Raw genomic sequence first — 21,753 nt, 5'->3', positions numbered from 1 at the left:
GCGACCCGAGGGACATGCTTTGAAAAACACTTGTTCTTCTGCACGTGTCACGGCTATTTTCGGAGTTATTACATAACAAAAAGTTTCTGGAACCTCGGGAGGTTACCAAGGCCCCATGTTGTTGTTTTCACGAAGGAATCGTTCAAAGTCATGGCGAAGTTTTCACGCTTTTTCGCTGCCTTTCGGTCCTTTCGCGCGAGAAAATCCTACATGTAATATGAAATTCATGAAGAAGCGTTTCATAAGGCTTGGGATTTCAAAAAACTCTTCTTGTGAGCTACCTACTTTATATTTTAACGTGGAAATGCTCGTGAACATTCGTTTTGAGATGAGAATCAAATGTGGCGGCAATCGGAAGGTTTCGGATGCATTCCGCGCATTTGGGAAGACGTTGACTTTGTGTGTTGTTTTGAATGGCGCATCAAATCATAGAGCGTTTCAAACGGCTTGGGATTCAGTCTTTTTCTTACTGCGTTGGAGCGAATGGCCCTAGATTGTTCATATTTTCAGGAAAGAGTCCTTAGAAAGTGAGAATGCCGTCAGGGTTACTATTTTTATTGATCGCCTCATTTTGTAACTTGTCTGGGAACCGAAATTTCAACTGCAGAAGCTGAGAGCAGTATCGTGACGCCATAACTATGAGGTACTTTTTTAGAATTTTAACCATACAGATCCTAGTTTTAGAAAATTTTAGTTATTAGGTTGAAAGTACGTTTGGTCTTTGTAATTATAAGATTTTTTTCAAAACAGAAATGCGTGTTTTGATATAGATATTCATAATCAAACAACGTTCCATCTGTGTAAATGTTACGCGTGACGGCCATATTTTTAATCAATTTTGTAGAACAAAAATTTCATAAAAAATAAGAGTGCAGTGAATTTTCACGAAACTTTGCGTATTTATTGACAAACATGTTACCTTTATTGGTGTGAAATCTTACAAACGTACCACTCATAATAAAGAAGATATTTGGGAAAACGTTTGTGTCACTCTGATTGTTCACGTGTATTGTGCTACTGATCTTGGGCTAAGATTCTTGTGGACATAAGCTCTAGTCGGGGAATGGTCAGCGCTTTCAGTGGCGCAACCCTTGACCTTGAGGCTAACAATCTCGCGTGCATCCCATCCCGCGTGCGGTAAACAAAATAAACAACAGCGCAATACGCTCTATTACTCACGGCTTTAGGTGTCAAGTCGGATGACGACGCGTTTGGAGGCTTATCCGCGAATCAGCAAGCCAGTATCTTGGCCCAGAAAGCAGAAGCCCGAGATTGTTATGTGGGAGGAAAACGCCGAGTATTGAGAATGAAACCCTTTGTGGATATTTTCCATCAAGGGAAATGGTTAGCACCCAGGACCGAGGTAGAATTGAAATTTTATCTCAATCCAACGGCGTTGTACTTTAATGCAGAGGCTACCCCTGGTGCCGAAGTAGTGAGACAGCATGTAGACGATATCAAACTTACCTTTTACATCTGTCTAGTCTCTCTCAACCCCTCGGTCTACGATAATGCCATGAGTATTCTTACCAAAACTCCAGCCAAATACCCTGTCGTTCGCACAGAAATGCGACAGTTTCCCCTAGATAATGCAGCTACCTACAAAGAAATCATCAATCCCTTTAACGGGAAAATTCCCCAGAGAATCGTGCTGGGTATTCTGGCTACCACAGCTTTTAACGGGCAAGCCGATAAAGACCCTTTTGCCTTTGGAAAATTCGGAGTGGAATGGGTGAAACAGATTTGGAATGGTGAGGAATACCCTTATGAAACCCTTTGTGGCCCAAATTTATTTTCACTGCACAGAGGATTTTCTACCAACAATTCTTTTAAAATGGCTAAAATATTCCTCTTAAGACATAAGATAATGAAATTTCTCACACAAGTATACCAATCACCATTCTTTGTTATGAAGTGATTGGAAAAATATTAGACTTTGACTGACACCTGTCAGATGACATCACTTGCTAAGGTACTGTCACACAAGATAATAATGAGTGTTTTTGAATTGTTATGGAACCTCCATTTTTTATGGGAAAAATGCTTGCTATAATCAAAATCAAACCTGTGTTTATGTTTAATATTTTAAAAAGTTAACTTGATGGAAGCAATTATTTACAAGGTTCAAATTTCAAGTCTAGTCATGACATGTGACAAGTAACGCCATGGCCAGAAATCGCGGACATTTGAGCCCGCGCAGCGGCATGCGGCTTTCTTTATGATAGCTGAGAAACCAATATGGCGGCCAAAAAGCGTGCTATCCCCGAAGTGGATTATTCCCAGCTTCATTCTCTTTCGTCAGTCGTTTTGTACGACACAGCCAGAAAAAAAATTAAAAGAGGGAAACTGTACGAGGTGGAAAGAATCATCGAGAGGCGAAAGACAAAATATGTAAGATTTTCTGGCTTTGTGCTTGCAGGTGGTTGACTTTTAAAGTGTGACGATCATCCCAGTTGTGGATGTCAATGACAGTCAGTTGTTCATTTCACTGTTAGAATATGTATGTCGTATAAATAAATGTTGATTTATTGTTTTTTCCTGTTTCATATCTGCCAAACGGAAGAAATCTTTCGTTTTCGATTGCGTGAATTCTTATCATCGTTTAACATTATCTGATATACAAAAAATGTGTAATTTGGGGGCCCCGGGAAATTACTTTTAAAATAATGTTTCATGCATAGCAGGACTACGAATACTTAATAAAATGGAGAGGTTGGCCGCTGCAAGACTCTACGTGGGAGCCATCAGAAAACCTACCTGAGGCTTTAATTAGGTGAGATGACATGTTACAAGCTATGTTGTTTATTTGAATTCCTTTTATTATGTCAGAAGGCATTTGATAAAGGTAACAGCTTTTGAATGAAGCTTTAGAAGAAGGTTAAGGCTAGATAGGCCATTGTATTCATTATTTTGTCAATTTCTTTGTTAATTACATAGAGGCTATGAAAAACCACCCAAACCAAGCGAGGAGAGGCTGCAAGATGCTGGTTTCCACTTTTCAACAGCAGTCCTTTCTGCTTTGAAAAGTTCCTCCGTGGCTCCATTTTATGTGAACATGGAGCTAGATGTGTGGAGATACCTTTCACACAAGAAGGGAGTTGCTTGTGAACACCGAGGTCATGTTTTGTATTCCAAGCATGACTTCTCCAGGTTTACCACATTACCCGAGCACTGGTGGTACTACCTGGATGTGCATGGGGAAGGAAAGGCAGTGGACTTTCCAATAAAGATAAAACCTCTTTTAAATTGGTCCCCTGTTCACTACGTCAGAAAAGCAGGCAAGCTTGCCAAGGCTTCCCAGTTCCCAATGGAAAAACTTTGTGTGTCAATGGTGAAATATGCTTGTGACATTAACAACTTAAATTTTTAAAACTGCAGTGAACTGTTTTGGTTCTCCCCTTAAAATATTGGGGCTTGAAAATTTAATATTTGAATATTTACCCTTAATAACCTTATGGAAAGGTAAAATGTAATGTTTTAAGGAGTGAATAGAATAAGGCCCCAAGTGACTCCTGATCTAACATAGAATTTTCCTCTTGATTTCCCAGTATATACAAAGCACATTGAAAGGATTACAATACATTTGTTTGTGAAACATATCTTAGGGCCTTATTCCATGCATCATTTTTGTTTTGTTTTTTATAACACTACTGAATTTAATGATCTTTTTCAACTGATGCAGATTGCAAAGCTGCTCTATATATTCCCTGTAATCTCTTTATATTTCTTGCCCGTGTCGTTATTCCTAAGTCCTTAAGTTTAGATTTAATCATTTCAGGGCTCAGGCTATCAATTTCTTCCACACTGTTTTGTTGACTTTTTTCATCATGGCTCAAACGGGGACGCTTTGCACGATTCTCAGTTATGCCTCCTGACCAGTAATCTTTGGCTGCCTTTTTGTACAGGCGTGGGCTTCTTTTAAAGTCCCTTAGCATCTCAAGCCGCTTCCCAACTATGAGGACATCTTTGGCAGCATCCCACTTATTTGACTTCTGCAAATGGATCCTTCGACAGTCATCATTTAGCTTCTCAACCCCTAGAATGTATTGTTAATTATTATTGTTTTGCAAATAAAAAAAGATTAGTGTCTAGACTAGAATCACCTGATATAATGCTATTTGCTTGACAATGAGTTAAAGGTCATGTTTTTTAACCAGTTCAATTGTATACCTTGTCCAGAGAATTTTTTCATTCCTTTGTGTTTTTTCATGAAGTGTGGAACATGGTAAACCATACAGTGGATATAGGGTGTTACTTCAGAACAGCCATACCCCTCCAACTTCCCACCGAGGGATTTAAAAAGAGTTACCCAAGCAGTGACCTATAAAATTAAACAGAAAATGATATTACTATAGTTATTGTACAACCATGAGTCAATATTATTATGGGCAGCTGATGCCTTATGCCATAAAAGGTGTATTGATTTGTAAGTGACATCATAATAATATATAAATGTACCTTGGCAAAATAGTTCTCAATGTCTTCATCTGTGGGGTCCTTTTTCAGAAGATCTCTTGTGTAGATGTCATTGAAGTCCTAGGTAAATAAAATGTTTTGCATTATCATTTAAAGGTGATAATTACTGGTATATAGTTTAACTCTTGGTTGGCCAACTGATCAAATTTTTAATTTTATTGTAATGTTTAATTTATTATCTTTCTTTATTAAAAATATTTACATTCTTAAACATTACACCTGATGTAAATAAGAAGTACCTTCCAAATTTTAATCACTGTGCTACTTGTAGTTGGGCCAATGATACCATCCAGCTTGGCTGGGAGCTTTTCCAGTAACAACTTTTTATCTGTGCCCATCAGGCTAGTGAAATCGTGTGTGCCACTTCCACTTCCATCGGCATTCTTTTTTTCCCACACGCTAAAGGAGACACCACAGCTACAAATGGCTTTTACAAGGCTGTTAAGGTGAGTTGCTGTTCGGTTACGAGGGGCTTTATGTAGGTTATCTTTTTTGTCCCTGCTAATTGCCTCTGTCACAAGATTCTTTGTTAGCTTGTCTGTTTAATAACAAAAGCAAGCCATTTCTTGCTGCTTAGTTGAATGAGTCAGTATTCAGTATAGTTAGTAATATCTTACCAGTAACCCTCAGCATCAAATGCAGCTCATCAAGCACCACATTCTCTAAAGGGATTTCTAGCAAAGGTGGGTGCTCACAGGAATACTGTTGCTTTAGAGCACATCTCTTCATGTCATCTAATGTTCTTTTTGATTCCTTCCAGTAGTAGTTCATGGGCTTGGTCATGTCAGACCTAAAATGTGAGATACATGTATGGAAGACTGAGTTATGTTGTCTGAGTTATTTTAAATTATTGTTGAAAGAATATATTACCTTGATATGCACTTCTTACCTTAAGGTCTTGTGAATTGTGCACCAGACACAAGCATAACCTGAAGTTGCTCCCTTCATTCCCATTATAAGTAAAAGAAACTAGACAAATAAAATACATTGATTAGGAGTCAACAATAAACAGGTTTTTCCCCTGCCCCCACTAAAATAATAATAATAAAAGGAACATTCATTTCAGGTACCTTATAGTCACCTCCAAGGTACATTTCAACTGGCACATCTTTTCCATCCACTTCTACTACTCCCTCTTTCACAATCCTGTTCACATCAGCAAAGAGCCTGGCACATGATGTTTGCAAAAGTTCATAGGATTCTTTTCCCTTTATTACAGCAACAGTATGATTTCCTGAGATAAAGGGAAAGTAAGCAAATTATGCCCAATTTTTCCATGTGCATTTTGAATCTTACCTCTTGAAGACATTACTGCATCTTCGTCATTCAGAAGTGAGAATGACAAAATGACAAAGCCTGTAAGCCGTGTCATTTTGGCACCATCGCCGCTCAGTTTTACTTTGTACTTTGGAGGCTGGTCCTTTTCGCCTGTTGTTGCATGGTCTCTCATCTAGGTTTAAAAATTTTATTGGTTGATATTATTGAAGATACTTCTTAAAATAGTATTGTAATATTATGTTTTTTATTTATTTTTATATATAATAGTTATTTATCGGTACATTGTCATGAACTTTGTGTACTTACATGATTACGGATTGTACTGCATAGCTCATTCCGGAAATTAAGTTGTGCTCCTTCTTCTTTCCCTGGGGTTCTCTCAATGTGACAAAGTTCATTTAGTGAGTCTTTGCACTGCTTTATCAGGTATGACCTGGGTAACCCCTCCCCTGCTGGTGTCATGGTCAGCTCATGATAAGCTGCTTCACCGATTGAAAACTTATCTTGGATGAAAAGAATTTGCTTTATTTTGTCCTGTTCCTCTTGAGGAAGATCCTTGAATTTTTTTTTGTCTTTGCCATCGAGAAAATTGACAGTGTGACTGACTCCCTTCTGGTCAGTAAAACTGGCCACATCCAAAGTAAGGCCATAGGTCTCTGCAAACCACAAAGTCCTTTCCACATGTGTTTTAAGTTCCCTCAGTTTTCTTCTTTGCTGTCTCCCTCCAACTTCAGAAATGACCTTACCGCCGTTTTCTACTGTATCTGAAATTGACATTCTGTCAATGTAGTCTCTGAGTTCCTTGTTTTTACTTAAAATACCCTCGTAGGAATTTTCCATTTCGACCAGTTTGTTTTCAAAGTCTGTTTTGAACTGGAATGCGCTTTGAAGTTCTGTGTATAGTTCTTCGCAACGCTTTTGCAGCTTCTCGTTATCTTCTAATAATCCTTTTGCAGTTTCTCTCATTTTATTGATTTCTTTCTCCATGTCCGCCACTTTAACAATCTCATCCCGACGAATGGCAATTCTTCTAAATTCATTCAGGTACTGAACTCTGGCACGACCCTCGAGCTTCCGGCATTTGCTTTTGATATTACTGCAGCTTCTTCGAATTAAACCATCAATTCTTGTGCAGTCGTCTTTAATTTTAATACTTTGTTCGGCAATTGAGGCGTTCAAAATTTCCACATAAGAAAATTGTGCCAATAAGCCCTGCCCCTCTCTGAGATCATACCAGCTCCTCAGTTGCTCGTTTTGAATGTTTACCGTAAAAATTATTTCATCTCCTGCAACACAATCTTGTTTCACGTAATTAAGGCAATGCTCTGTAGACACCAAAATGTTTTCCTTCCATTTGCTAAGACCAAAACCAGTGAGAAGGTCAGACATTTTAATGAAATCCTCATCTCGATGGATCCGAAGCTCCCGCCACTTGGCACCGGAAGTAAAAATGCCCATTCGTTAGAGCGCTGACCAACATTACTGTTAAACAACTTTCCCCAGTTCTCAACGGAGATTGAAAGCCTGGTTTCCAAGCTTTATTTTGATACCAAACATGGCGGATAAACGATGGCGAATACAGTCGAAGGCACTGAAGAAGTGAGCTTCTTTTTGCGCGTGAAGTCAGGCTTTCATGGGCCCACTTCCGGTAGTTCATGATGAACGTCTCTACTTCCATAGTATTATACTCTTGTGTTTTCAATCCAAAAATGGACGCTGTTAAACGTGTTCCATCTACCTGAAGATTGTTGTGTTTGCGGGCCACGCTGGTGACTTTCGGGAATGAACTTGGCAACATCGAACAATTGGATGCGAGCGCGGCCAGGCGAGGTGACAGATGGCGAATTCAACAATATTCCGCATAAAATAGAAGGGTTGTGAGAGCGACAGGAGAGGTAAAATCACACTAAAAGAGGACGGTGTTAACAGTCTGTTGTGGATTTAATATTTATACAGTGGGTTACAGATACTTCCTACTATTGGATTCCGACTTGGCAACTGTTACAGGTACGCGAGAAATGTTTCTATCTTCAACTATAATTTTCGCTCCATACATTTTTTTGTAAACTTGATCGCCATATTTTTTTGAGAAGGGGGGCAAAGCCGCTGTCGTTACGCGGGCGCTACGTCCGCGATTTCTGGCCATGAATCCATCAAAACCAAAACTTGGCATCCAAGTCACCATTTCTTTGGCAATTACAAAAATAAACATAATTTTATCAACTTAGCACAATGTAACTGTGGTTAAGAGTCAGAAACTTTAGATTCTTGCCAAAATTATTGATGAAAGGTGCGGAAACATGGTGCAGCACAAAGACCGACATTACATTCTGGGCAGAAGTAACTTGTCATCTTCCTCACACCAGAATCAAAACATACTTTACACCTTCTTTCCTTTCTCTTCCCACTTTCATTTGTTGGAAGGTACTCAGGAAAGTGCCTTTCTACATTGCACAACAACAATGGCTCATCAGAGGGCCTCCCACGTTTCCTTCGAGAGGAAAAGTCACCAATTAGTTGCTTTGCTAAGTCAATGCGAAAGGATTTCAGGTTTCTCTTTCCATGATTGGGTGACTCCTGTTCCAAAATAAAACTATTGAAAATACTCCTGTCAATAAGATCAAACAAAATTCTAATCCACCATTTCTTTCCAGATACAGGAATGGTGTAGTAGGATTTCATCTGATCATTCTTGTCTACACCACCCATGTATGTGTTGTAGGACGAGATAAGCTGGGGACAGGTAATTCGTTGAATTGTTCCATCTCTTTGTTTCCGGTTGACCTCTGGAAGGTTCTCTTGAGGTGCTTGTGTGTAAGTGCCTGCTGCATGCACTGCCTTCTTATCCATCCAGGTAATTGCAAGTACTGGACCTTTCATTTGCCAAAATACATCACCTCTCTTCATTGACTTTATGCGATCCTTGTCAAAGAGACATCGGGGAAATTCCTTACGCCCTGACCGCAAAGTCCCACAACACAGTGTTTTATTCTGATACAAATCTTCAATCAATCTGTACGAGGTAAAAAAGTTGTCACAAAAAATGGCATACCAGTGACCTTTTATGGTTTCACATAACTTAGTGACAACTGAGTAACCTAGTCCATGTTGAACTCCTTGTTGTGTCTTCCCAGTGTAGATATCAAAGTCACACAAATATCCATTAGTGCTATCTGCCCTACACCACATTTTGATGCCACGTTTGATGGGCTTCATGGGCATGTATTGCTTGAGGGAAGTGCGACCTTTATATTTTATCATAGCTTCATCCACAGCTTGCTCACGGTGAGGGGCATAGTTTATTTGAAAATTTGTTTTCAAATCCTCAATAAATTCCCTAACTTTGAAGAGCTTGTCGAAGTTACTGTCTCCAGGCCTTGGCATTTTTGTGTTGTCACACAGATGAATATTGTTCCAAATGTCCAAAAATCTGTTTCGAGGCATGACCTTTGAGAATGCTGGAACACCCAAAACCCAGTCCGAAGACCAATAGTCCCGTAAACAAGGTAGTCTGTGGATACTCATTCCTATGAGAAGTCCAAAAAATGCCTTCAGCTCTTCCATAGACACTTGCTTCCAAGTGGAAGGATCTTTACCCTTAGATTGCAAAGTCTGGGAGGCATAGCGATTTGTTTCCCTCAATATATTTTGAAGGATCCGATTACTCACAAAAAGAAGAAAGAAATCAAGAGCCAAAGCGCCTACTGGTAAGATGGTATTTGGCCCTACTGCTTTTGAAAACCCAGGAATGTTTATTTCAGACCTGTCATCAGACCAACTAAATTCTTCCACACTTACATTGCTAGGTCTCCCTCTTACCACCTCCTCATCGAAATCGTCGGCTTCTTCAATTTGAACAGTTCGAAGATCTATTTCCTCTTCCTCCTCGTCGGGTAGAGCGACTGAGTCCGCAGGCAAAATAAGATCAGGCTCCTCAAAATCCTCATCATCGAGCCATTCAACGTCTGAATTAACTCCTTCGTCGGGAATATCGAAGTCACCATCCAAATGTAAAAGCACTTCTTCTACTGTATAGCTTCTACTATTCACAGACATATTTACACAGCCCTTCAATTTTCCCGGGAAATTTTCGTGCCAAAGGGACTCTAAAAAACTTGAAAAAATTCGGTGAAAACGCGTCCAATTCAAAACAAACTATAAAAATCCAAGATGGCGATTGTTTTTATTTGACAGAGGCTTGGAAACTAATAGTAGAGAGTCTGCTGATCAAATTTATGCAAGGTTCGGCATCATGGCAGATATATCTGCCATTGGGTCACAAAGGGTTATGAAACGATGGATTTGAACACAGGAAATGGAAACAAAGATATGACGGGGTATCACAGGTTCCTGGAAGCTACAGGTTGCCTTTACAGAAAAGGGGGAAACATGGTTCGTTTTACCGATTGGGGAGAGGGAAAGAATTGTACCCTGTTTGCCTGGTCCAACGTGGCTAACGGCAGACACGACGATCCCATTTTACTTCCCAAAGAAGCAGGATTTATCAACATTCAGTTGAAATGTGCAGCTCAAGGGGCGAATAGAACCATTGTGATTTACAGCGAATACGCAAGCATGCTGGAAATCGATGGGTTTAAAGGAGGTGTCAGCATGGATGTGAATTAGTCATGGAGTTTGTAAGGTTATCTATGGATCAATTAAACGCCTTGGGAGAACGCGATCCCATCCTGAAACGCTATTATGTCGGTGCCTTTGCCTGCGACGAATTACCTACCACACCACTTCGAGGATCACCCCAAGCGTACATCGTGAATACACATCCCGGTCATAAACCAGGAGAGCATTGGATAGCCGTGTGGACGTATGAGGATTCGTGTGAACTTTTAGATAGTTACGGTTTAGAGTGACACACTAACCAATATTTGGCCCCGTTTCTCGTATGATTAAATCGATGGAACTACATTCGTAAAAACGATCGTGTCTTACAATCGATTCTAACGGCCAGTTGCGGTGATTATGCCATGGTGTATTTGATGTGTAAAGCTCGAGGTCAAAGCATGAATGATTTTTTAAGTTATTTTACCAGCAACGATTACGTGCAAAACGATCATATGGTGGGAAGTATGTTAGAGGACATGATTCGAGGGTTAATAAAATAATTTTGAAGACTACTACCAGTGTCATTTCTGTGTGTGTGAGAGACATGGCAACATTCTATAAAATGCCCAGCCAATCTTTTAATAGTGGGTCCTACCAGTTGCGGCAAAACGACCTTTCTAAAACGCCTGCTGCTAGAAAACCCGGAAGTATTTTCCGTACCCCTGAAACGCATTCGGTATTGCTACGGGTCGTGGCAGCCGAATTTCGACGACATGAAAAAGCATGGCATAGAATTTGAGGAGGGAGTGCCTGACGACGAAAAGATTAAAGAATGGTTTGGCGATACGAAAGGAGGCATGTTAGTCTTGGATGATTTGATGGCCGAAGGCGGAAACGATAAAGACATTCTGAATTTGTTTACCCGATATTCCCATCATTTAAATGTCATCGTATGTTACCTCTGTCAAGATATGTTTCCCGCAGGGAAATATGCCAAAACCATTTCTAGAAATGCCCAGTACATCATTGCCTTTAAAAACCTGAGGGATCAAATTGGATTAAGGAATTTACTCTTGCAAATGTACCCTACCAAATGGCAAGAAGTCATGAAAGTATATAACGAATGCACGGAAAGACTGTATGGTTATTTGTGTTTTGATGTACACCCGGCGAGTCGCGATTCTATGAGACTGGTGAGTCATCTCTTAAAACACGAAGGTTGCATGAGATGTTACAGAGATGCCCAAACGTAAAATTCGTAAAAGAAGGCAACGCAGAGGAGACTTGGTAGGATCATTATCTTTAGGATACAATAGTAGTATCCCTTTGGCGGGTTCTGGATCATTTTCCCTGAATTTACGTCAAATTATCATGAATGTACGTTAATTCATGGCCTGTTTTATGCTCTATCGTTAAATTATCGTGCATGCACGATAATTCATCACTTTCGAGAGATTCTTTAAGTATGTTTGTAGCATTCACGTCAAATTATCGTGCATGCACTATATTTTTGCACTTTTCCCATCATCTATTTGTGGTATTCACGTTAAATCATCGTGCATGCACAATAATTTGACGGCGTGCCATTTGTCTTTAAGTGTGTTGTGTGACGGCTTTTTGTGGTGTCTAGGTTTTATGCAAATTTCTATCAAAACCCCCTCTCCAGCGGAAGAAACTAACCCCATAAAATATTCAAAACCCCCTCTCCAGCGGAAGAAACTAACCCCATAAAATATTCAAAACCCCCTCTCCAGCGGAAGAAACTAACCCCATAAAATATTCAAAACCCCCTCTCCAGCGGAAGAAACTAACCCCATAAAATATTCAAAACCCCCTCTCCAGCGGAAGAAACTAACCCCATAAAATATTCAAACCCTCCTCTCCAGCGGAAGAAACTAACCCCATAAAATATTTAAACCCTCCTCTCCAGCGGAAGAAACTAACCCCATAAAATATTCAAAACCCCCTCTCCAGCGGAAGAAACTAACCCCATAAAATATTCAGATCATTGTTGAAGTAAAAATCTTTATTACATAAAACAAATATCTTCTTGGCAAATTTCTTTGATTGCACGCATATTATTCTTGAAAAACGATAAAGGCAATTCTGAATAACGAAGCCTGTTATTATCTTTAATCAGTTTATGTAAATTCATTAGAAAATATATATGTGATTGAGAATAATCTGTTTTTCTCCCCAACTGATTAAGGGGGGATTCTACCTAAAAAAAGTGCATTTTTTCAAATAATTGTAGGAATTTAAGTTTTGGTCACAACTATCTAAAACTATATATCACTGGAAAGCTTATGAACTATATTTTTCAAAAAAAGGTGTTATGTCACACCTGCAGCAAATGTAACCTGACACCGGTCATTTCAATTAACAACTTGTAGTGTCTCACCTATATGTACTTGAGTAAAGATTGTTAGAAACTGTTTCAATGAAATACCAATATTTTGCTGTTATTCTAAACAATATTGAATACTTGTTGGGATGAGTGAAGGATTTCAAGAATTTTTTAAATTTGACATCACAGCACTGGTGTCAAGTTACACATCTAACACATGATCACTATTTGTTTAATCATTTCTTTAGAAAGACCTCTATGGCATTTTCCTTCACTCATCCCAAATAACTCAATTAGATCAGCAATCCCTAAAAATTTCAGGTCCATAGCTCTCATACTTCTTGAGTAATCTTTTCTCAAGTATTAAAAAATACGTTTTGAGAAAAAAAGGCCTAAAGTTACAAGATTTTAAAATTAAACACCTCCTGTATTCAAATTATGAAGTCAATGAGTAGCCATAAGTTCAAATATAATTAGGATAGGCAAGAGCAAGAGTTAGAATGCCCCAGCTTCATATGAAACATCTTCTTTTTCACGAAGAGCCGCTTCTCTTTGAGTACGGATAAGCTGCAATCCCTGCCGGCGCTTCTTCTCCTTGGCCGTTGCCTGCTTATCAGCTTTCCGAAGCCTTGAATTATCTCTTAGTCGAAATGCATCCTCAGTAAATGCACCTCCAGGAATTGAAAGCCTTTCCATCAATCTTTCTCTGCTTTCTGCACCTCTGTGGAAGTGGCAGACTGCAGACGCAGCAGCACACCGGACAACTTTCACTCCATGGTGTTTATGTTTGGGACACCGGACCCAAACCATTGCGTTGATGCTTTCATTTGGGTTCTGGGTTTTTCCTCGTACACATCTTTCTAAAAGTTTACTGTCACTTAATGACACAAATGTGGGTTTTAGAGTCTCCACGAAGACTTCGGGCAAACAGTCATCTCCTTTGTAGGTACTGGTTCCTGTTGCCTGGTCCTGTTGCCATTTGCACCATGATGAATCACCTGGTGGACAGAAGCGGTGTTGTTTAGCATTGTCAGTTGAATTTACACAGTGATGGAGAATGGCAATAATATTTTTTTTCATAGCATAAACTGCAATGTCAACCTCCCGTTCAGAGGGATTTGCCTTGGTCAAGGTGTTTTGCCGGATTGCTAGGCCATAGAACCTTTGAAGCTGCTTGATCTTTCCTTCTGTAAGCCGGCCACGCCCTCCTATAGGTTTTCCATCAGCAAGTTTACCCTTACTGCATGCCTTCAAATTCATTAAATGTTTGCCCATCCTTTTCTGCACATGGCCTACACAATCCAGTTTAATAACTTCACAGTCATCATAGGCATGTTGAACAGTGTTAAAGGCCTTACTGTCCCCGTCTGACACCATCCATTTGTACCTCATGTTATGAAGTTCGATGGATCTATTCCAAAGAACAGAAGCTCCTTCTGCTTCCATAGCAGGTGAACTGCCTTCGAAGTTGATGTCACAATCTCCAGATGCAACATGCTCCCTCCTCCATTCTTCAAACTCTTCCACATTCCCTTCACATTGTGAGTTCTTTAGGGAGCACTTACGGCAAGATTTAGACATCACGTGATAGTCTAAAACTTCTCCTGTGTCAATTGAGATGACGAAAACAACACCTGTTAGTGATGTGAAACCTCTTTTGGCCCAAGTGCCATCAAAGCTAACAGCAGCATCAATAGGCCCTTTGCAGCTAGTTGGTCACGTGCCTAGCAACGCCGAATTGGAGAGCAAGCTTTTCTGCAAAACAAATCGAATGAGTCTCATGAGCGTCCTGCGTGTGCATATCTGAAAGGCAGTTATTTTGAATTCAAGCGTGAAATACCCTTCCATCTCTCAAAATCCAATACGCTTAGCATATAATTATAGCATTTAGCACATCTTCGAATCGGAAAAGTCAATATTCAGCTGGGATCGCGGCAAAAATATCAGCGTCAAGTCGACCACGAGTTACAGACATGGCCTCTCCTTCAGGTATGTAGACTACAGATCTTGTCTTCTTGCTGCACTTTGATAGCGACGTGTGGACGATTAATAGAAGTAGAGAAAAAGAAAATACGTTAATTCACTACACGTAAAAGTTTAGGAGCTGTTTACTACCGATAAACATAGAATTTTGGCCATGGATTTCCCCTGAAACTATGATGATAGAACCAACAAAGTTGTTTAATTCACCACTAGAAGTACAGAGATATTACTCGCCCAATTTAATGATCGTATGAATTTGAAGATTTTTACCAAATCGTTAGACTTATGTTGCTCATGTTCTTGTTTTATTGCTTTTTTTAGCTGAAGAGAGCCAAGATCTTTCAATATTTCCCTCGCTGACCTTCGATGATGTCGGCCAATATGCAAAAAAAATGTCTGGATGCACTAGCACAGCGAAGGCATACAAGTTTATGGCAGAACCTGGATATCTACACGAGATTAAAGGTCAGTAATAAAATCGAGTATTTCTTATTTGTTTTTCTCAATCAGAATCTTATATTTATGTTTTAATGTTTTAGTGATACGGGCCAACGACGCGGTGAAAATTGCATCGAAATGTTTTCGTTCGATGAAGAAGAACGAGCCACCTCATTCCTTGGAAGTTTCTTCAAGCATGGCTAATAATTCTTTGTCTGGAAGGTGCTCTTGTGTGGCTGGATCAGGAGGGTATTGCCATCATGTTATAGGGCTTCTCTATTATCTGGCTTTACTTAAACAACTGGGGCATCGAACTCTGCCAGATGATCTAACATGCACCAGCATGAAGCAGCGCTGGAGTGTGCCTAGGGGGAAAAAAATTGAAGCAAAGCAAATTCAAAATGTACTTGTGAAGAAGCCTCAGCTAGGCGCATCCTTCAACAAATACATCAAAAGCAACCTGTACTCCCCATCACCAATATATGGAACAATGACTAAAGAGCATTTTAACAGTCTACAGCCAAAGCCTCTGTTTGTAACCATTGTTCCTTCTGAGCAGGACCTGAGATCTGTTTCATTTGTCCCAAGCAAATTTGGAAATGTCCCCAAAGGGTGTTTGATTTCTTATCAACAAAAAATGTCTGCAGACTATTTAGTAAATGATTTTACCTGCACTGCATTTCCAGATTTACCACTTGAGAGTGCAAATGATAGATTTCAAAATAATGTGTCTGTGTGCCTGGAGGCAAACCAGCAAGCCCTATTTGACTCTCTTTCTGTCACAAGTGAGATTTCTCTCAGGGTACAAGAAGAAACAATTACTCAAAGTTTAAGCGAGACTTGGCGTCTTTTGCGAAAGAAGCGGATAACAGCAAGCAAGTTTGGTACAGTTGCCCGTCGAGTTTCAAATTTTGAAAACCTTGTAAGTCAGCTGAACCCGGCAAGATTTGTTCAAACTCCAGCAATGAAGAGGGGTGTAGAACTTGAACCCCATGCAGCAACAGTCTATGCTAATGTAGCAAAAAATGGCAGAGTGAATTTATTCCCATCAGGATTAATTATAAATCCTAAATGCCCATGGTTAGGCTGCAGCCCTGACCGGAAAGTTTATGATTTGGATGCCCTTGGTAGTGACCAGAACCCCTTTGGTTTACTGGAGGTTAAAGTTGTTAGGGAGGGGGCAACCTCATTTGATGATGTGAGATATCTTACCAAGGATAATACTAACCAGTATTCTTTAAAGAAGAGTGACATTTATTATTACCAAGTCCAGTGCCAGTTGGGCCTCACTGGTCTAGACTGGTGCGATTTTTTCAGTTACATGAATGATGACATGTTTGTCTGCACAAGAATCCTTTTTGATCCCATTTTTTTCCAAGGGGCTAAAGATAAGGTGGACATTTTTTTTTTCAATTACTATCTAAGCTGATTTGCCTCTAGTCTTTGCTTACTCTCAAGACTGTATTTGTTATGAAAAGGTTTAGCTTCAATATTCTTTTAACCCATTCTATATTTGCTCTAATTTGTGTACAACTATATTAGATTTAAAAACTTTTCTAAAATTGGTGCCAACCAGATAATGTCAGGATGAGGGATGAGGTGATGTTGACCCATGGAATGCATGGAGCATTTTTTTGCAGAAACAGAAATGTGACCTAACTTTCTTGTTAGTATTTTTTAGCTCTTTTAGCCAAGGTTTTGTTATTTACTTGCATCATCATACTCAAATTCAAGAATTAAATATATGTGGTAATCCCCCAATTAACCAAACTTAAAAGAAAAACACCAAAAATGTCCAATATTATGTTTAAAGAGCAATTGATTCAGAAATACTATATCCAGTAACAGTTGACACCTTATAATAACAATTAAAATTTACCAAGACTCATTATGACTACTTACACTTTTTGTAATAGTTTAAATATTTAATCCTTCTGAATGATCTTCTAATCCAAATGAGTGCACTACATTGTAATGTTGTCACTTTGATAAGATTAAGGGACCTTGAAAATTTGTTAGAAGACAGGCTATAGAATAGAGCTGGTTAACTGAACCTAAAGTTGAAAGAGGAACATCGGAATCCAAAAAGTGATACTCCTTAACCCTTCTGATGGCACGTTCTACATGTATTCTAAGGCTTGCAATAGTTTTGGTTTTTTGCACATCTTGAGTTGAAAACTGCCCTTGATTTTCCAGAAAAGGAGGGATGTTTAACTCAACATTATACTCCTGTAGCATGTTACCTATATCAAACCCCTTATCTGCCATCACTGAGTCTCCTGCTTCTAAGAGGTCTAAAATACCACTACATCTTGTGATTTCCCTGTCGCTAATCCCTCCAGTGTATAAAGTGGAAACAAAACATATTGCTCCATGAGGGGTGATTCCAATAAGACCTTTCAAAGTTGTGTTGCTCTTATAGGATGAGTACAGCTGTGACTGTAACAACAGGGATGTGGGTGTTTGCACAAAAATCTCTGTGCAGTCTAAAATCACTCTGGTGCTAGGATAGAGTTCTCTGAAACCCTCAGGCATGCATCTATCTACATCTGCCCTCGAGGGCCAAATGATTTGACTTCCAAGAAAAAAATACAAAAAATTGGACCAGGTTACCAATTTTCTAGAGACTGATGATATATGAATTGCAAACCTATCAGCAAGATCTTGCTCAAATAATCCAAGTTTAAGCCGAACAAGAAACATAAACATTTCATCTATTAGAAGCATATTTCTGGAGGCTGGTCTGTTTTCTCTCTCTCCAGAGGCATAACAGTAGGTCATTACTTCAGCACTGGGTTTAATAAAATTAAAAAAAAGCTTAATATGTTCATTTGTGGGAAAGCCAGTGTAAAATTTTATACTCTCGTTGTCTGGACCAAATCTCTCCAGACCAAATTTACTTAATGTTGCTTTAGCCTTGACATTTCTTAGCTCTTCTTTAGCTGCAGCTGCTTCCTTTCTGCTCGCCTCAAGCTCTCCATGCATGGCCAGAAGCTGAGCCTTCAGAGACTGCACCTCTGTTTCCACACTTTCCCTGCTTTGCATTGCTTCACTTTCCACTCCATCAGTGTCACTATCATCTGTTTGAGTATCTCTGCAAAGAAAGCCAAAAAATTTAATATACTCATATAGTTTACATAATTTTAAATTTTAAAACAATTACATCCTTCTAGAAATTGAAGAACCTGAGGTCTGTATATATACTTTTTAACCATACATCCCTTCTACAAGGTTTCACAAATGCTTTCAATAGCAGTTAATATTTATCCAAAACTGATACAGTATTTAAAAATAAGAAAGAAGCATTCTAGTCTAGACTTATCATTGTAACCTCATAAACTCAACGATGCATTAAAACATAACCAAAGAATATATTACCTGTCGACATGTCGAATAATCTATCTTCGTGCTTTGAAGGAGGAATTCCAGTTAAAATTCGATGGAACAGCACCTCTTTTCAGTCGCTGGCTACCAGACTTGGTGGGGGGAAGGTAATCTTCCTTGGTAAAGTGCCTTGAGCATACTCTCGTACTAGTTGTTATCTAAATGGGAAAATTTATAAGCCATTAGACACAAGTTGACCGAACAAATCCTTGCCAAATGCTTTGAAAATCGAAATGTCTCTATAAAATACCTTGAAGTCAGGACCTTCGTCTCTTCGGATTTTCACCAGCCATTCCTTCTTCAACTTTTCATCCTTGGTACGACCGGGAATGCGATGGAAACGCAAATCTTCGTGGTACCTTGAATCCCCATTACATAGGGGAACACAGCAATGGTATGCAGAATTTTTTCTGCCCGTAATGGATTGTTCAACTGACTCGTCCATATCGATATCTACAACAATGAAAACAACGCTTGTTGGTTCCGACACCATAGTCTTGAGGGGAATAAGCAGCCAAAATTCTATGTTTTTCAAAAGTAAACAGCTTCTAAACCCTAAGGCGTAGTGAATTACTGTATTTTCTTTCTTTTTACTTGTATTAATCGTCCAAACGTCGCTATCAAAGTGCAGGAAGAAGACAAGATCTATTCTACATACCTGGAGGAGAAGCCATGTTTGTAACTCGTAGTCGACTTGACGCTGATATTCTTGCCGCGATCCCAGTTAATATTAACCTTTCCGATTTGAAGATGTGCTAAAAGCTATATTTATATGCTAAACTTACTGGATTTTGAGAGATGGAATGGTATTTACCGCTTGAATTCAAAATAACCGCCTTTCAGATATACATACGCGTGATGCTCAAGACACTCATTCGATTTGTCGTCGCAGAAGAGCTTGCTCTCCAATTCGGCGTTGCTAGGCACGTGACCTCCTAGCTGCAAAGGGCCTATTATTGTGGTGCTGTCTGAGATGCCATTTTCCTCCATGATTAGCTTTCGGAGCCTTTGGCCTGCACCTTTTAGTTCTTCTTTTGCTTCACTTTCCAGTGCTTCCAAAATTACATCAACTTGCTTGTAGTAAGCAGCTCTTGACAAACAAGGCATGTTCATTATCGCACAGAAAGAAGAGAGTCCCTCGTAGCCACTTCCAGTTTCTATTGAGTGGTAGACAGCTCTCCGGTTGACATCAAATGATTTGCCTTTCTTGGCAAGGTTGGGTGATGTCTGCCAAGGAGTACTTTCATCACAAGAATTGCAGTGAATGGAGAGATCTGACATCAGTCCATAACGGCTAGCGGTATTTTCTTCAATAGTAAGGTCTCCTATATTAAAAACATGACGGAAAAGGATGCTATTAGCTATAGTTACTGAACCAAACAGAACCACAATGTTGGAGCATTAGTTCACACCTCCATAAATGTGTACAAGTGTTGCAGTGAAGAAAGATCAGAAAAAATGATTAAACAATAATAAAACTCCTTTTCTGCAAATAATTCTAACTAGTTTTTCTTTAGGTTCAAGGGGCTGAAAAGCATATTTATGATGTGTGATATTTTTCTCACCTTCTTCGCATTTGTGTAAAGTTGAGAGCACAGAAGAGAAGCTCTTTAGATCAACGAGCCTGTATCCTTTTTCTACCTCAGCTACCTCGAAAACTTTTTTGTTTTCATCAGAACTTGAAGAAGACTCATCTTCTGAGCTCTGGAATCTCATCTTCTTCCTTGAAGAACTAGGAAGCTGATCGCTTTCTTCGCCAAAATCTGACAGATCAGACTGATCGTGCGAAGTTCCTGGGGTCGGTTCGTTTGGTTCACTCTTCCTGTTGCAACCGCTTTTCTTCAGTAATTGCGCTTTTTTACGATCTCCTCCATGCCCCTTTCTTTTCCTAGTTTTCCTGTAAACGGTTCTTTTCTTCTTTCCAGTCATTCCAGCACAAAAGAGACAAAAGGAGTTCAATATTTCGCAATACACTGTGACAACTTTCACACAAAAATCTCTCACTCGTCTCCAGTGTTACTCTTTCAATTTCTTATTTTCCCCTTCATGTAAGACAGCACAAGGATTCTAAGGGGCGTTTCGGGCTTGTTTGACATATTTTGAGCTCCAAACAGGCTGGTAAACAAGTAAGAAACAAAAAATGCTGTTTTGGTTGCCATGGAAACGAGATTTCTATTTAGATACCTCTTCTTTTCTAACGTAATTTCTCATTTATATTTTAAAATTTTTCGGTAAAAACGATCGTCAGTGTAAAGTCGAATAGTTGAACCTCGCATTTCTGAAGAAAACAAAAAAACAATATTTTGAGCTAATTTCAGGTAGAATCCCCCCTTAATAGTGCATTTAGTAATGTCTTTTAGTTTTTGTAGCACTTCTCCCTGAAGGGCGGAAAAATATATTAATCTCTTCTTCGCATCCACCAAGGCCTTGTTGAGAAGACGCAACTTTTCTAAACAATCTTGTTCAGTGCTAACAACGGTGCCAACATCGGAGTAGTCTGTAAGAGCATCAGTGTTTTCTAGTGATGCAGCCAAGATTTTTTTCACTTCTTCTTTGGTCTTCTTTTCAACCCTTTTCTTTTCAACGGAGGTTGTTTGAAGGCTTAACGCTTGGAATTTGGAGGCCAAGGCTTTGACTTCTTCAGCGCTTGGAGAGGCTTCTTCTTCGTAACTACACAATTCTGGAAATTCTTGCGCCAACCAGTTAAAAGCTCCCTCGACTTGACCGTTTTCATCACGTTGTTTTAATACACTATAGACTTGAGTAAGCGAATGGCGAAATTTAGCGAAACGATTTGCATCCATGTTGACAGCAAAATGATGTTGTACAATGGTAAAATGAAGCTTAAATCGTCACATGAAACGTGCTCTGCATACAAATGAATCACGAGGTGTCGGCCATGTGATTCACCACTTGAATCTTGTGAAACGCGATCAGATGACCTTCACGCGTTACGCATGCAAACATGTGAACACTTTGTGGTGAACACTTCGTGTTTTCTCATTAAAAAAATTATCTTGACCACTAACAAAAACATGGATATTGCCAATTTTTCGAAAGATATGGCTCTCAAACTCGAAAACGATCGCACGCGTAGAAAAATCTATCAGACTGTACAAGACTACAAAGATGTACAGCAAGGTATCGCTATCCAACGCGAGAAAGAATTCAAACCAATCACACAGGAATTGTCCAAGGTCAAACAAACAATAGACGACAAACAAAACCAGCTCATTGCAAAATTGGATGAGAATCAACAGGCGCTCACACGCGATCTTTCGTTTCTC

The 21,753-nt window shown here is 39.4% G+C and overlaps 6 protein-coding genes and 1 pseudogene across 8 annotated transcripts; 3 read left to right on the top strand and 4 right to left on the bottom strand.

Annotated features, from left to right (window-relative positions):
• Positions 1-76: 76 nt before the first annotated feature.
• On the top strand, positions 77-12,751 carry LOC148727794 (uncharacterized). 2 transcript variants are annotated; one of them, XM_088763440.1, is made up of 3 exons: positions 77-2,391; positions 2,685-2,773; positions 2,938-12,751. In XM_088763440.1, the coding sequence occupies exons 1-3, from the start codon at positions 2,239-2,241 to the stop codon at positions 3,368-3,370; spliced, it is 675 nt and encodes a 224-aa protein (XP_088619566.1). In that variant the 5' UTR covers positions 77-2,238; the 3' UTR covers positions 3,371-12,751. The 2 variants fall into 2 exon arrangements, with proteins under 2 accessions (XP_088619566.1, XP_088619565.1); XM_088763439.1 differs by having other exon boundaries at positions 2,682-2,773.
• Positions 3,657-7,212, bottom strand: LOC111337806 (uncharacterized). Its single transcript, XM_022944169.2, has 9 exons — positions 6,061-7,212; positions 5,773-5,926; positions 5,547-5,710; positions 5,366-5,445; positions 5,094-5,266; positions 4,716-5,014; positions 4,459-4,536; positions 4,171-4,321; positions 3,657-4,036 (listed from the first exon to the last, which is right to left on the bottom strand). Exons 1-9 carry the CDS (start codon positions 7,210-7,212, stop codon positions 3,657-3,659), a joined length of 2,631 nt encoding a protein of 876 aa, XP_022799904.2.
• LOC111332696 (piggyBac transposable element-derived protein 4) lies at positions 8,032-9,810 on the bottom strand. Its single transcript, XM_088763154.1, has one exon. It carries the CDS (start codon positions 9,808-9,810, stop codon positions 8,032-8,034), a length of 1,779 nt encoding a protein of 592 aa, XP_088619280.1.
• On the top strand, positions 10,051-12,751 carry LOC111337809 (uncharacterized). Its single transcript, XM_022944174.2, has one exon. It carries the CDS (start codon positions 10,051-10,053, stop codon positions 10,378-10,380), a length of 330 nt encoding a protein of 109 aa, XP_022799909.2. The 3' UTR covers positions 10,381-12,751.
• On the bottom strand, positions 12,605-20,739 carry LOC148727792 (uncharacterized). The gene is made up of 3 exons (XM_088763443.1): positions 20,032-20,739; positions 19,417-19,791; positions 12,605-14,361 (listed from the first exon to the last, which is right to left on the bottom strand). The coding sequence occupies exons 1-3, from the start codon at positions 20,393-20,395 to the stop codon at positions 13,157-13,159; spliced, it is 1,944 nt and encodes a 647-aa protein (XP_088619569.1). The 5' UTR covers positions 20,396-20,739; the 3' UTR covers positions 12,605-13,156.
• Positions 14,407-16,970, top strand: LOC111332301 (uncharacterized). The gene is made up of 3 exons (XM_022937612.2): positions 14,407-14,650; positions 14,966-15,109; positions 15,184-16,970. The coding sequence occupies exons 1-3, from the start codon at positions 14,635-14,637 to the stop codon at positions 16,509-16,511; spliced, it is 1,488 nt and encodes a 495-aa protein (XP_022793347.1). The 5' UTR covers positions 14,407-14,634; the 3' UTR covers positions 16,512-16,970.
• On the bottom strand, positions 16,875-19,155 carry LOC148727793 (uncharacterized; annotated as a pseudogene). Its single transcript, XR_016002566.1, has 4 exons — positions 19,125-19,155; positions 18,717-18,919; positions 18,461-18,624; positions 16,875-18,176 (listed from the first exon to the last, which is right to left on the bottom strand). The product of XR_016002566.1 is annotated as an uncharacterized LOC148727793 (transcript).
• Positions 20,740-21,753: the final 1,014 nt, after the last annotated feature.

Source organism: Stylophora pistillata, chromosome 6 (genome assembly GCF_964205215.1).
Source record: "Stylophora pistillata chromosome 6, jaStyPist1.2, whole genome shotgun sequence".
Taxonomy (NCBI): Eukaryota; Metazoa; Cnidaria; class Anthozoa; order Scleractinia; family Pocilloporidae; genus Stylophora; species Stylophora pistillata.
The sequence above is the reverse complement of the archived record's forward strand: the minus strand, read 5'-3'. Positions and strand labels throughout refer to the sequence as shown.